The sequence below is a fragment of the Anabrus simplex genome, chromosome 6 (genome assembly GCF_040414725.1).
Source record: "Anabrus simplex isolate iqAnaSimp1 chromosome 6, ASM4041472v1, whole genome shotgun sequence".
Taxonomy (NCBI): domain Eukaryota; kingdom Metazoa; phylum Arthropoda; class Insecta; order Orthoptera; family Tettigoniidae; genus Anabrus; species Anabrus simplex.
This window is the reverse complement of record NC_090270.1, coordinates 126802043-126816871: the sequence shown is the minus strand read 5'-3', so window position 1 is coordinate 126816871 and position 14829 is coordinate 126802043. Positions and strand designations below refer to the sequence as shown.

General features: G+C 36.7%; 1 protein-coding gene across 12 annotated transcripts in view; it reads left to right on the top strand.

The window, feature by feature from the left end:
* LOC136876182 (coiled-coil domain-containing protein AGAP005037) overlaps positions 1-14829 on the top strand; it is a 1087707-nt gene that overhangs the window by 940277 nt on the left and 132601 nt on the right. For 9 of the 12 annotated variants that reach the window (XM_067149908.2, XM_067149917.2, XM_067149915.2 and 6 more), the window contains 5 exons: positions 812-859; positions 12847-12936; positions 13046-13108; positions 13765-13857; positions 13947-14100. In XM_067149908.2, the coding sequence (XP_067006009.2) occupies positions 812-859; positions 12847-12936; positions 13046-13108; positions 13765-13857; positions 13947-14100 (448 nt within the window). The remainder of the gene's footprint in view (positions 1-811; positions 860-12846; positions 12937-13045; positions 13109-13764; positions 13858-13946; positions 14101-14829) is intronic. The other 3 variants (XM_067149912.2, XM_067149910.2, XM_067149918.2) reach the window with 3 other exon arrangements.

The window sequence follows — 14829 nt, the reverse complement described above, 5'->3', positions numbered from 1 at the left end:
TTTCAGACCAACTTTGCTTTACGGGAGTGAAAGCTAGGTGGACTCAGGATATCTTATTCATAAGTTAGAAGTAAGAGACATGAAAGTAGCAAGAATAATTGCTGGTACAAACAGCTGGGAACAATGGCAGGAGGGTACTCGGAATGAGGAGATAAAGACTAATTTAGGAATGATCTCGATGGATGAAGCTGTACGGATAAAACCGGCTTCAGTGGTTGGGTCATGTGAGGCAAATCGAGAAGGATAGGTTACCTAGGAGAATAATGGACTCTGTTATAGAGGGTAAGAGAAATAGAGGTAGACCAAGACAATGATGGTTAGACTTGGTTTCTAACGTTTTAAAGATAAGAGGTATAGAACTAAATGAGGCCACAACACTAGTTGCAAATCGAGGATTGTGGCGACGTTTAGTAAATTCACAGAGGCTTGCAGACTGAACGCTGAAAGGCATAACAGTCTATAATGATAATGTATGTATGTAGATTTGACTCTGGTCATTTTGTACAAACCTAATAATATATGAGTGGGGAATAAGAACTTGTTTGTTGATGTGCGATATGACAGTCTGCGAGAGAATTACTAAATACATTCAAACTCGTTACATTTATGAGATGTTACTTGCATTCTTGCAGTTTTATTAATTCAGGCATGGCTACATTCTTATTAACTTAATGTTTTTATTGGTATTTGTAAGAGAGTTCTTTTACTTTTACGTTATATATCATAAGGTCTGAATTTAGACAATCCGTGTCCCGCTGGCTTACTACTTGATAATTTGGTTTAAGTTTGGTTATTGCGTCTTATATTCCAGATGATTCCTACTTAAGGACAGACACCAAACCTCCAAAATTAGGCAAAGGTTAGATTCTCCTCAAGTTGCTGCTGCTATTGTCATTGCTATGTTGCTATTTTATTGTGATGTGCATGTTTCTTGTTAAATGTAGAGTAAGTGTTTCTTTGTTAATAAACAGATCTGTCACTCTTCAATCATTATGTTAATGCTCAAGAACTAAAAGGCATCTTCTTCCCATTCATAGCATACAGCTCTACATTTTTGATTTTGAACACAAGAGAGATAATGTGGAAATATTAGTATTATTGAAAGTTGCTGCTATTTTTTATGTTTTATTTTTGTAGATTAAACCACTTCATATTTTTAAGCTTATGTTTTCCTTGCTGCTATGAAGGAATAGGCATAGGTTATTGTTTACTGATGGTTACATGTATTCCTGCTGTTCCTTCACAAGTTGCCTTACTGTTTTCTGTTTCTCTGAGGCTTCTGTATTTAACTCTGGACTGAAAAATTTACTAATAAGGTGGAAATCTGTCCTTAGTAAACTATATTTATACTGAGGAAAGAGGAATGCTACTCTCTTTTTTTTTTTATGATGTTAAAATTTTATAAAATCATCATGCATGTTCAGTTGAGTTACAGGATCAGAACGTGCAACCTTATCAGGAAAATAATTGATTGAATTACACTTGGAAAGAAGAACAACTCAGATAGGAAAGCTAACAGAGTGTAGAATCACACAAAAAAATAAGTCAGGTGGAGAAGGCTGTATATGCACTGAAGTAAAATTTTAGTGAAGAGAAGAAAAGTAGTTGTCCAGATTATTATGCATGTATGCCACTAAATGGGAAGAAACAAGATAAAAGGCAAACTGGAGGCATAAAGAGCAGCACTCACTTGAGCATTAACTCAGAGTACCTCAACAAAAGGAAGGGAGAATAGGTGTAAGCATTTCAGGAATTTGATTATAAGACAATCCCCAAACTGGTTTGATGTACTTGTATAAATGGGAATTGAAAGATTAGGTCTAATGTTGGGGAGATTTTCAAGTACTTTGGTGATTGCATGGCTGTTTGTGATAGCGTTAGTAGTTTGTCCAGTGTGAAAAGGCCAGGCAGAGTCTTCATCACTGAAATTGATAGATAGTATTAGTTAACATACTGGGGCCTATTTACATTACTGTTCCATATGAGATTTTAGGTGCACGTATGATTAGATCAGGCATTAGATGTGCCACATGATACTTCTAATTTACTCTAAATAATTTAACAAGATTCTTAAATGAAACACACTCCTTAAAATTCAAAGAAAAATTTAAAAATGTAAAAGATAAACCCCTGTCAGTTTGTAAACAAGTATGGCAACTATGAACAGGGGAACTGTTTTCTTATTTTTTTATGTCACACTAACACAGATAGGTCTTATGGTGGGATAGGAAAGGGCTGGGAGTAGGAAGGAAGCGACTGTGGTTTTAATTGAGGTACAGCATCAGCATTTGCCAGCCAACTCACCCAGTAACACTTTTTTAATGTCCTCTTTATATTAAGCTAATTTTCTACTTAATTACTGTGTTTGTTTATACATTTATCATAGCGTTCCACCAATTTTTGTATCCGCTCATCATAGAACTCTGACGCCTGTGACTGAAGCCAGTCTTCAACTACTGTTTTCACTTCATCGGTGTCAAACCTCTGACTGGCGAGGAACTGCTTCAGGTAACAGAACAGATGATAATCGCTCGGCACAAGATCCGGGCTGCACAGGGGTGGTCCATTTGCTCCCATTCAAAAGATCGGATTAACTCCTGAGTTTGAGCAGCAGAATGTGTCGTGCACTGTCATGCAGGAACAAAACTCCAAATGACAATAGGCCATATCGCTTATTTTGTACAGCATGCCATTGAATGTCTGCAGTTGACACATTCTTTGCTGTAAAAAATCGAATTACAGACCTTACTTCACACTTGGCAGGACGCTCAATTATCTGAAACATTTCAATTGCCTACATCGAACCATACGCAATGATGTTATGACTGCAACTGGTGTCGTCTCATGCCCAGTGCATGCCAGGAGACAGCGTGTATGCACATTTCAACAAGCGCAAACTTAACAAAGTTACAACTGATCAGACCTTAGTTAAAAAATAACCCTCATACATTCCCATGATTTTTTAGGACTGTTGATCTAAAACATTATTCTTTATATTAGAGATGATACAAAGAGGTTTAGAATAAAATGCATTAGAAGTGCTAAGTTGAGATCACAGTCAAAATTGACCAAATTTTCATTAAAAGCATTACATTGTTAGAATTAATTACATATTGGTTGACATATATTGCTAAAAGCAGGATGCTCATTTGACATTTTGTTGTTGTATTTCCTATAGCTAGGGGAACTCCTCTCAAATTGAAGTTGTGAATGTTCTTGAAAATGCTGAAAAGAATAGAAGGCGGCAGAGATATTGAAGAATGTATGAAGCTGAAAGGTGACTTTAAAAGAAGGAGTCTAAAAATTCTTTATACTGAAAATGAGATTTTGAAAACATGAATAGAGTTTTAAGCTCTACAAATCTACTTTACTATCACATACAGTATGAATATACTGTATATAAAAATATTAGAATTTCAATACTTCTATGCCATTTACAATGGAAGCTAAAATACTATGTAGTATGAAATTTTGGTCATCTATATATAAAAATGCATGCTGTTAATAGAATCTTTCATTAACACAAACTAGGAAACTGTGAGATTCCATCCAGAATTACTCATTGTCATGCTGTGGATAGCCTATGTAATAAGGGCAGGCATGCAGCGATGTTCTAATTTCTTAATTGATCATCCTGCCATGTTTCATTGAAATTGATATACCATGTTCCATTTAAAACTGCAGCAAAAACTTGCTACTTTTTACATATGTAAATATTAATTTATGGCAGAATGGTTATGAACATTATGTCTATGATGTTTTAATTCCTCATCCAACTAAGTTTCAAAACAGTCAGTCATGTCCAACCCAAACAGATGAATATTTCAAAGTTTATGATGAAAGATTACAGTATCAGGGATAGCTGAAATAACATTACTGATGTTAATGATAACCATACTCGAGGGGATAGTATACAAGCATGAACTATGATGTGGAAATGGTCAACATTCCCAGGACATGTACCATGTTGTGGTTCTCTAAGAAGGACTGAATCACAGTTACTGAGAGCTGAGAATGTTCGTAAGGTTTGATGGTCACCTACCTTGGGGTGGTTCAGAAAAAACTTGGGATCTTCTGGTAAAAGAAGAGGACTATAAGGATCAGAAGGACAATGCAAATGGAAAGGACACTTGTATATGGGATTGGGCACATTTCAGAAAGAGATATAGTAAGTTCTCCTCTAAGCATTTGGTTGAGGATTGGACTGGGACAAAAGTCATGGTAACTATTTTTTTTCTTGTAGATATGTAAACAGATCACAAACATATATGTGTCATGTGGAAGTTCTGCAGGCATAGTGTGTATGCAGAACAACAGATGGCTTTGTGATAGCTGGTAGTAGCGCAGCGAGGGCTGTGAAATCAGTCAGTTGGTGGGTGTCGTGCGAGATGGAAGTAACCCGTGTTGAGCAGCGTGCTTACATCAGAATAGCTGTTCTCCAAGGGAGAAATGCGATGGAATGTCACAGTGAATTAGTGGAAGCCCTTGGGAATAATGCCCTACCATACCGTACAGTAGCACGGTGGGTAGGAAAGTTTCAGCAAGAACGTGTGTCAACCAGTGATAAGCAACGTTCGGGACGACCTGTCAGTGTGCGGACCGACGTGGCATGTGCCGTCATCGAGCAGCTCCTGGATGAAGACAGACGATGGACACTACTGGAGTTAGAGAGGACAAGTGGCATCGAGAAACGCACCATCCACGAGATATTGCGTAATGAACTGTAACTGCACAAAATCGCACTGCGTTGGGTACCGCATGCACTGACGGAAGTTCAAAGGTGGGTGCGCTATGCAATATGCTCTGACCACCTTGCATGCTGGCAACAGGAATTTTGGGCCAGGCCATACGAATCAGAACTGAAACGTCAGTCAGCGGAGTGGCGACATTCTGGATCACCAAGGAGGCAGAAGGTCCGTCAGAATCTTTCCCCAGTCAAATTGATGGTGATCGTCGCGTATAACGTCAGGGGTGTCATTGTTTGCCACTTTGTTCCACATGGCAGAACAGTGACCGCACAGTACTACAGGGACTTCCTGGTGTGACAAGTACGACATGGAATTTGGGAGAAACGTCCGGATCTTTTGGACAGTGTAATAATCCTGCACGACTATGCAAAACCACATAAAGCAGAGTGTGTAGGGCAGCTACTGTGACGTTGGGGATGGGAAGAATTGGAGCACCCGCCGTACTCTCCCGACATGATATAGATGTTGATTCCCATAGGGAATCTGAAATATTTGTCCTGAATGAGCAAATTTATAATACCAATATAAATGGTCCGTTATTGGACATTTCGCCCTGTGACTTTGATCTCATTCGAAAGATTAAGGAACCACTACGTGGTAGGCGGTTTGCAACACGAGAGGACATTGCTAATGCTGTGCAACAACAGGTGACCCGATTCACACATGGTGCGGCAAATGCTGAGGCAGATGGTATTCAGCGCCTCCCACATTGTTGGCAGAGTGTGGTGTCAGTAGAAGGGGACTACTTTGAGGGTCTTTAGGCCCAGGTTTGTCATGTCAACTTTATGTGTACTGTATTGTCATTCTTTTGCACCAGGAAGGCCATATTGCCCTGTATACTACCGTAATAAATGAGTGTGTTACGATATTTCAGTGCTATTCATTATCCACACATGTAGTTAACACCTTGTCCTTTCATCTGTATATGTATTGAATAGGTTGGAGTCCAATAAATTCTCTTATATTATTATTGAGATTCTTTCAATAAAAAAAAAAATGCGATGACTTTTGCCCCAACCCTCGTATTAAACTGAGGAATAGAAATTGAGCTAGATTCTGTTTATGCTGCTATGATCCTGAAAATCTTTATAAATGTGGAGAAATACTGAACTGAGGATACCAAATTAAGGAGCAGAGCATAATAAGTCACACTTCAGTAACTGAAATAATTTTATCTGTTTTACGTCCCACTAACTGCTTTAATGGTTTTTGAGATGCTGAGGTGCTGGAATGTTGTCCGGTAGAAGTTCTTAAACATCCTGGTAAATCTACTGAAATGAGGCTGACGTATTTGAGCACCTTCAAACTCTACCGGACTGAGCTGGAATCGAACCCACTAGCTTGAGCTCTAAAGGCCAGTTCCTTAAAGCTTCTCAGACTGGCTTCAGTAGCTGCAGTACTTTGATAAAAGAAATTACCAGATATTAATGCAATGGAGTTATTAGAAAAAAGAAATCCATATGTATGTATAGGATGCAGATATAAAGCAGCAACTTACATTATAAGCATAGTCATGGTTGAATTTCGAATGTCGTGACCTTCACGCAATTCTGTCAACAATACTCCACCATAGTTTGCAGTCTTCTGCTGTGTGCATTATTCTTTCAAGTGGCAAATTTGTCACTCTTCTTCTGATCATTGTACCAGTTCAGGGAACATCCTCACAGCTGTTTTCCATCAGCTTTGCCCTGGATGATGTGCTTTTCAGTGCCGTCTCCCAGATGACACAGCTGAAAAATGTCAATATTTGCCTTTGGAATAAGCCTGCTTTAGGGGAAATCCTTAGCTCCTTCAGATTGGAGTCATTCATTCTTTTTTATTACCCAGGATATTCATAGCATTTGTCGATAACACAGGCTTCAGTTCTCTTATTGCACTTCTTTTCGTCCTTGGTAATTTGATGATTTTTCCATATTTTTGTTAGACCAGATAGTGCATTCTTTTTAATTTTGCCTTCACAATTTCCGTTACTGAAAATGTGAACCTAGGTAGACGATTTCTTCCTTGAGATCTATATCCTGTATAAGCTGGAAGAGATAAGGTAATGCACCCTGTTCATCCACTACCATCAAGTAAAACTTGGTTTGGATTAATTTAAGGTTTACTTCTCCACTGAACCTCTCAGTGTGTTGTAGAAGTTCTGGCTGCTCTTCCTCCAAATTGGCCAGCACTGTGATATTAATAATACTTTATTAATGGAAATACCATTTTACATAACAGTAGAGAAGTATAGACAAAACACAGTAAAAAGAAAGTTCAATGGAGTATCAGTAGAAAAAATATGTACAGATATATACACAGGATATATTACAAGTAAGCACAGGAAAGTAATACAAAAGTAATACAAAACACAGTAAAAAGAAAGTTCAATGGAGTATAAGTAGAACATATGTACAGATATATACACAGGTTATATTACAAGTAAGCACAGGAAAGTAATAGTCAATTCTGGAGATTATGTAAATGAGTTCTAAATTTTGACAATGAGCAGTTAAAAATATCAATATCCACTTTGTTTAGAGATCTTGACATTCATTCAATTGGCCCATTGAATGCATAGTTAGTTCTATGCCAATTTGTAGACAATGTATTCTTGAACCTTGTGCGTCTGTCTGGTACATGTACGTTAATTTTTGCAAGGAGTTGTGGGACTGTCTGCATAGTGGATAATGAAGATTGTTTTGCCATCTATTTGAACACCACCTTTCCTGTTCTCTGTGGCTTTTCTGATGATCCATTGCCTATACTATATATGTTGAATAGATGTGGTAACAAGACACATCCCTGTCTGATGCCTTTTCCAACCATAAAGGGCTCTGATTTCCCATCGATTCTAACGTATATCTTGTTTTTATCAGTTGTATAAGATGACTTGGTACAAGCACTTACCAAAGATGGTTCTAATTAACATTATCAAAGGCTTTAGAATAATCAAGGAAACAGAATATTGCAGGCATATGGAACTCATTCAATTTCTCCGCATTTTTTTGCATTTCGCCGCATTTTTACTATCTGTTCTCTAGTTCCTGAGCCTGGTACAAAGCCTGCTTACTCTGGGGGTATTTGTGGAAAGAGATAGTACTTTAAGAACTCTTGTATAATATTTATACATTTTTGGTGACGGCCTTCATCAGTGTCTTTCTTTTATGTGCATGCTATCCATGCATGCTAGTTGCTGCTTTCCATCTGTTTTGTCCGCGTATATATCAGCAACGTAGCCAGGATCAGCTAATGGGGGAGGGGGGTTATAGTTGCAAAATGCTGATAGAACATACTGAAGGTGCATGTGTGGTGCGCGCATGTATGACTTGTCATTATAAGGACACTAATACAAGTGAATTATGTTGATATTCATTTTGCAGTACATTACAAAATCTTACATTAAAGTACAGAACAAGAACAATACAGTCAAGGTCAACAGTTTTACAGCGAGATGTATATTCAGTTTACAATCTAAAATCCAATTTTTGAGGCTTCTTAGAAAATAGATTCAACAGATCTGTTGGTTTTACAATTATGTCTCTGAATGTTTGTCGAGTAATGTTACTTTCTCAGGGTCTAACCCCCTCCTGCCTACACCCCTGATATATATATTGCTTCTGTTAGCTTTCTTACCTGAGAAGAAGAAATCATCTTACAAATATTGTAGTTTGAAGTCTTCACCTTAAAACTTCTAATTTTTAGTTTTGGTTTACATTTTCAGATTTTTTACTGATGGGAATAACTATTTTCTTTCCTTTGTCCCTCTGCTATTCTCTTTGATTTTCTGTGTATTTGTTTGTTTTTCTTTCTTTTACTTGTTGACATTCATTCTCTTTTGTAGGCTTATAACATATGAACAAAAATAATACATGAATTTAATTTGTAACCCTAGTAGCATGATATACTGACCATTCAAAAGAAAGTCAAACTGTATGCTATGGAATGTGGACAGAAATATGAAATGTCATTCATAAGTTAATGTTTCTTAATACTTTGTAGGAATGCTGAGATGTTCATTTATGATGTCTTGTGTCTGGAAAATAGTGCATATGTCAAAATTTAATTACTATGGCATTTTGAACTATGTCCATTTTAAAGCACATTGGAAAATGCAGCTCTCTTTTCCTGATATTCAAAATGTATTTATTGATTTATCTAATTTATCACTTAATCTCTCCACCTCTTTCCATTGTATTCATTCTAACTTTCCATGTCTCCTGTAAAATAAATCCTAGGCTTGTAATACCTGCTGTCTGAATATGACTGTTGTATTTCTTTGTCACTGGCTATGTTCCAATCACATATTTTATTCTACATATGTAACATACATTGTATAGGCCACTGTTTGTTTTAATCTTTATTCATTCATCTCTCTTCCAAAATAGATTATGTACCCCTAAGATATTTACAGAAAACACTCCAAAGTTGTGTCGTCCTGATGATGCAATATTTAGCCTTGACTTTCAATTGGTTCACTTCTTAAGTATTTAAGTCATATAGCAAAGCAAAGCAAAGTCGTCTCCATATAGGCCATGAAGGCCCGTGGAGGGGTGGAAGGTATAGGCTTCCACTATCCGTAATCTCAGCACTTGATGGGGTAGAGTGGTTAGCTCTACTCCCAGCCGCCTTTGCCTGCACGAATTAACCTGGTACTCATTGTTGGTGTAGGCTGAGTGAACCGCGGGACCATATGCATCTCCAGAAGTAGAAATCTCATTTCTTAAATTTTTCGACTTCGTGACAGGGAATTGAACCCACATCCTTCCGGGTGAACCAAGCATGCCTTTGCCGCCTCAGCCAGGCAGCCCTTACTTGTCATATAAAGATAGGAATATGAAAAGGAACACATAGTTGGACAAACACAATGACACGTCAACATAAGAAGAGAGATCAATAAAAAGAGAAGAAAAGGACAAACATCAAAACACGAAATGACAATCTCCACATCTTCACATACTACCATCTTCGAATAGATGGGCTCTTTCCTCATCAATCACTGTTCATCTATGTCCATTTCCTCTCCAGCCTCTAATGAGCTTGTTTCTGCTTCCAAGCTTTATCAGGAGGACGGGCATCAACATATGTTAAGTACTTAAGGTTCTCCATGATGGTACTTCAAGATCTTTCTCTCTGATTTTTGTAGCTCCTTTTCTCCTGTCACCACTATTGTCTTGATTGTTTCCACACTCTAATCCTCATTCATCATTGTTCAGCCTTTTCATAAACTGCATCAGACTAATCTAGGAGACCTCTCTCAGCCCCTCCGTTAATTGTAATATCACCAGCATATGTGTTCATTCTGGTGCCCTCATAGTGTCAGTCACATATTTGTTGTTGTTTATACCAAAAAATCTTCTAGATTGTGTATGGGTGGGAATTTAAAAATCTGATGATCAGGGTGCAAAATCGTGCAGGGGGGATGGGGAGCATGAAGGGAGGGTTTCTCCTCCACCACCAACAATTTTATCTCAAAGGTTCCTCCCCACTAAAATTGCCCGGGGGGATTTTTTCGTTATAAAATAATGAGGAAAATAAAGAACACATTTATATATATATAAAATGTTTTTTTTTTACTGTGCATATGTTCCTAAAAGCATCAGCAAGAAAACACATAATATAGAGACTGCCAGACCTTGAGCAATAAAGCAACGTAGCGGTGGTAACTCCGCACATGCAACCTGTTGTTCCTTAAATGTGAGGAACTTCATCTTATTTGCCTGTATTGAACTGAGATCACAATTAAAATAAAAATCTTTAAGGTTCCACCTTGTTCAATACAAATACACTGTTGTTAGATGACTTTTTACAACATATATTTTATTGCAGTACTAGTTTTGGCGCTCTATTAAGGCACCATCATCAGCTGCGCAATAAGTAGAGAAACTTGAAGATATAACAATACAAAACAACATACTGATATACTTAACTCCTTAATGTCTATCCATTTTTTTTGTACGAATGTAAAAAATTATAGCCATCACAGAATATTGAGGACAACTCATGAGATTTTACAATTTTGACTCACAAGGATTATCTTGCTTGTAACTTAGAGTTTTAAACTCACCATTAGATAGACATTAAGGAGTTAAGTATATCAGTATGTTGTTTTGTATTGTTATATCTTCAAGTTCCTCTACTTATTGCGCAGCTGATAATGGTGCCTTAATAGAGCGCCGAAACTAGTACTGCAATAAAATATATGTTGTAAAAAGTCATCTAACAACAGTGTATTTGTATTGAACAAAGTGGAACCTTAAAGATTTTTATTTTAACTGTTCTGTTTCATTCTGGCAAGTCCATCTGAAACCGGGTAAAAATATAAATTACTTAAAGTCCTCTTCCCTTGTCATCGCTCTAAGTAGCTCGAGCTTACACCACTCCTTTACTTTTGGAGAGGGTGTGTTTCCAATAGGTAGCCAATAGGACAATATTCACTTAAGGAGTGTACAAACTGAGAAATTTGTTCAGTCAGCACTTAGGCTTGGTAGAGGAAGGTTCCATTAATAAAGCAATAAATCAGGGCAAACTGCACCTCGTCTGATCCTTCTTCAGAAAGGGACGGTCATAACTCTCTAGTGTTTATCATTCTTAAACAAAAAGAATTACAATTTACATTTTTCTGGGGGAGGGGGATAATTTACTTACAGGGGAATTATATACCCCTCCTCTGTTGGACACTGCCTGAAATAAGCTCTAATAGTTAAGCCCTATGATTCCTCTCTCTCTCTCACCATTTCTTCACCCTGCTGATGATTATAATAAAATGTAGAAAAAAGTGTAATACAATTGTTAGAATTAAGTGTTTTATTAAATGCTGGTTGGATGCAGTAATTTTGTATCTGTCTTTTGGCACGGAGCAGACTGAAGTCTGTCTCATTTATGGCTGTGACAGTATGAAAACTGCCAAGATAAAAGTGGTGTTGAGTAATAACATTTAGAACAAAGTTAGTGCCTCTGGATGCTCTGAAAGGCATTACTCATGCTGTATTAGCACTTTCTGGCTCAGAGAAGAAAGCACTCGTATAGCATGGTATGCCTCATTATGGTGTCACCTTCAGTTATGTGGTTTACCTATAACCAGATAACCTTTCGTGATGCTATTTGAGGATCCAACCAAGCTCTTGAGTGATGATATAACTTTCTTAAGTGAATTAAGTTATTCTCATAGATTCAGGATAAATAAGTTTAAAGCAACAATGATTTAATAATACTGGTTAGATGAGGTCACAAACATGTACAACTGGGAAATTAATTTAAGAAGTAAAAGAAAGGAAAAGTTCAAGTCATATCACTTAGCATATCAGTTTCCTCTGTGTAGACAAGACACACAAAATTTTACTTAAGCATTGCAAGTTTAAATTTTTTGGAGAGAAATATTGAAGGTATACCAAAATTATAAAGCAGAAGAGTAAAAGAGCATAGGAAAAAAAGCAGTTCATAAAAAATATCAAATATACCTTAAACACATTTGCAGCATACCATACAGTAGTAGAATGATAATTAGCTGATAGAACTGTAACAAAGGCTAGTTTTCATACTAACCTTCAAAAGAATAATATACAGTTATTAAGCAAAATTTTGTAGCTGGAAATTAATTTAACAACATTTTGAAATGGATGTCTAGTCCAAATGCCATGGTAAATCACTACAGGCTGTTTATTTGCTTATTTGCCATGATTTCTAATGTGCATATTGCTCTATCTCATATGTTCTCTGGCATGTCCTTGTATAATAGCTTGCATACCGCAAAATGATATTTCGCTGAATGATTAATTTGTTCCTTGCTGCAGAATGTTTGATTGTATTAAATATTTTAATTCTTCCAACCAATTGATTTCAACTCAAATTTTAATTGTTTTAAATGTGCAGTTGTATAATGTGCTGTAATAAAAACTTAATCTTGTCATATCTCTCTTCTTTCAACCCACTCAAATTACTAATGTTTCCCTTTTATTATCTTTTTTTTCTGTTTTCTCTCTTCACTTCTTTTTGTTTGTTTTTTCTTCAGCATTTTTTCTTTTAACTTTGCTATCCCTTTCAGCTTGGATGCATGCATTTATTAGCTTCTAGACTATGGGAAGAAATACAGTTGGTAATCACACTGGATTTGTTACAGATAAGTCTGTGTCCTTTGAGAAGTCGGTTTCCTTCTCAGACGAGCCTCCTGACATGAATTCACCCAAACAACACTCTCCCCAGCATACAGGTAAATAGTAATGCATTATAGTTATATTCTTCTCAGTACTATTCACACTAGTTGGTACCACTGGAGACTAACATTAGTTGACCTTTTATCTTCCTTACGCTTACCTCAGCGGACAGCAAACCTACTAAGCCGGCAATCAAATCATCAACTCTACCTAGAATGTCTTCACAAGGTAACTGTATGTATGGCCCAAGGCCCTATACATCAGTGAGGGCCTCCTCATTCCTCATCCTTTCCATCTTGCATGCCTTCTTTCTTTTTTCTTTTTTTTATAACCTCATCTAACCCTGGATGGTAAAAGACTCTTGGACTGGTGTGTCAGACTACTACAGTAACTGAACTAAACTCCACATTAAAAAGAAGTCTTTATAAAAAAAATATCTTGAACTCTTCAGATATAGAGCTGTGGTTTCATTGGTAGGTGTTTTAGATGAATTCTAACTGATAGATCATGATGTGTGTGTTTGTGTTATCATCACCCAAACCTGTAACAAAATGGAAGACTTGGAAGATTAGTTTTTTCAAACGTAGCAGGCCAGTTCATGGTTCCCAGATGGTGAAGCTACACTGTGATATTAAGAGGCAGTGGCATAACCCAGCTTTATGACAACTGCATGTCCGCTAGCCTGCCTGACTACCCATCCACTACCCTTGTCTTTATTTTATTTTCTCATTATTAATTTATGTGTACAGAATTATTATTTTTGTAAAAAAAAAAAAAAAAAAATGTGTTGAGGATTTTCTTGAAGATGTTTCAAGAGTTCTTCTATTAGTAAAGTAGCTGTTGTTTGTATGTTGGTGTGGCTATTATTATTGTCATGTTGACAGAACGCACGGAACGTGAACGTCATAAGCCAGCACCTCCCCCCAAGCCTGTCTCCTTGTCTCCTGGTCAATATGAGGGCAGGCATGTATATAGAGGTGAGTTCAGTTTTCAGTTGTAGATTGTCACCAGTTTATGAGAAGAAGAATAAGAAGGACAAGGTTTGAATTCTTTACACTGGTTTCAGATCTGCACCTCACACCGGAAATGTACAATCAGTTAAGAGGCTTACAAAAGAAGGCTAAGGACTTACGCCAAGAAGTACGTAACTTGAGACGGATGACCCAGGCCCAGGCTCACACAGTGCGGGAGACAATTCGGGACACCTTCATCAAGATTAGGTAATTGAACCACTCACTCACTTCTTGTAGAAGTTGTTAGTCACTGTAGCCAGAAAGAAAACAAGCAAGCTTGTAATTTTATGTGAATGTTGATCTTTTGATCATAAACACAGGACCACTTGTGTTACATGGATCTAAAGATGTGACTTATTTCAAAAATCCCACATGTGTTGGCTAGGAATTACACTGCATTAGTTTCTGTATAAATATGTTATGTTCAAAGGTATATTCCTCGATGTAGGAAAAGCAATAACGTAAGTGCTATTTTATTAACAGTGGCTCAGGTTTCTTAGAATTATTTATTCACGTCTACTTTTTTACTTCTTTCTTGTGATTGTATCATTGTTCATAAAATATAAAAGCATATTCATCCTTTTACTCTGGTACCGGTATCTAAAATCAACAATAGAATACATTCTCTGTTTAAAATATAGAAGGTAGTATTTTCAATTGAAAATAAAAAATTGTTTCAGTCATAGTTTTTGATATTTTGAAAACATACAACCTAAATACTTTGTCTTTGGGAAGCTCCAGTATAGTTATTAATTAGAAATATAAAATGTGACTTTAGAAGTCGTAACTTTCAAAAAGTAAAATAAGAAAGTTAAGAAATAAACTTTTAAAACAATGTACTTATGAAATATTTTTTATTCAAAATAAGTTTCAGCTAAGCCCTTATCTGTCATAACTGACTGCTGTCATAGTATGGAATTGAAAGGTGATATTAAG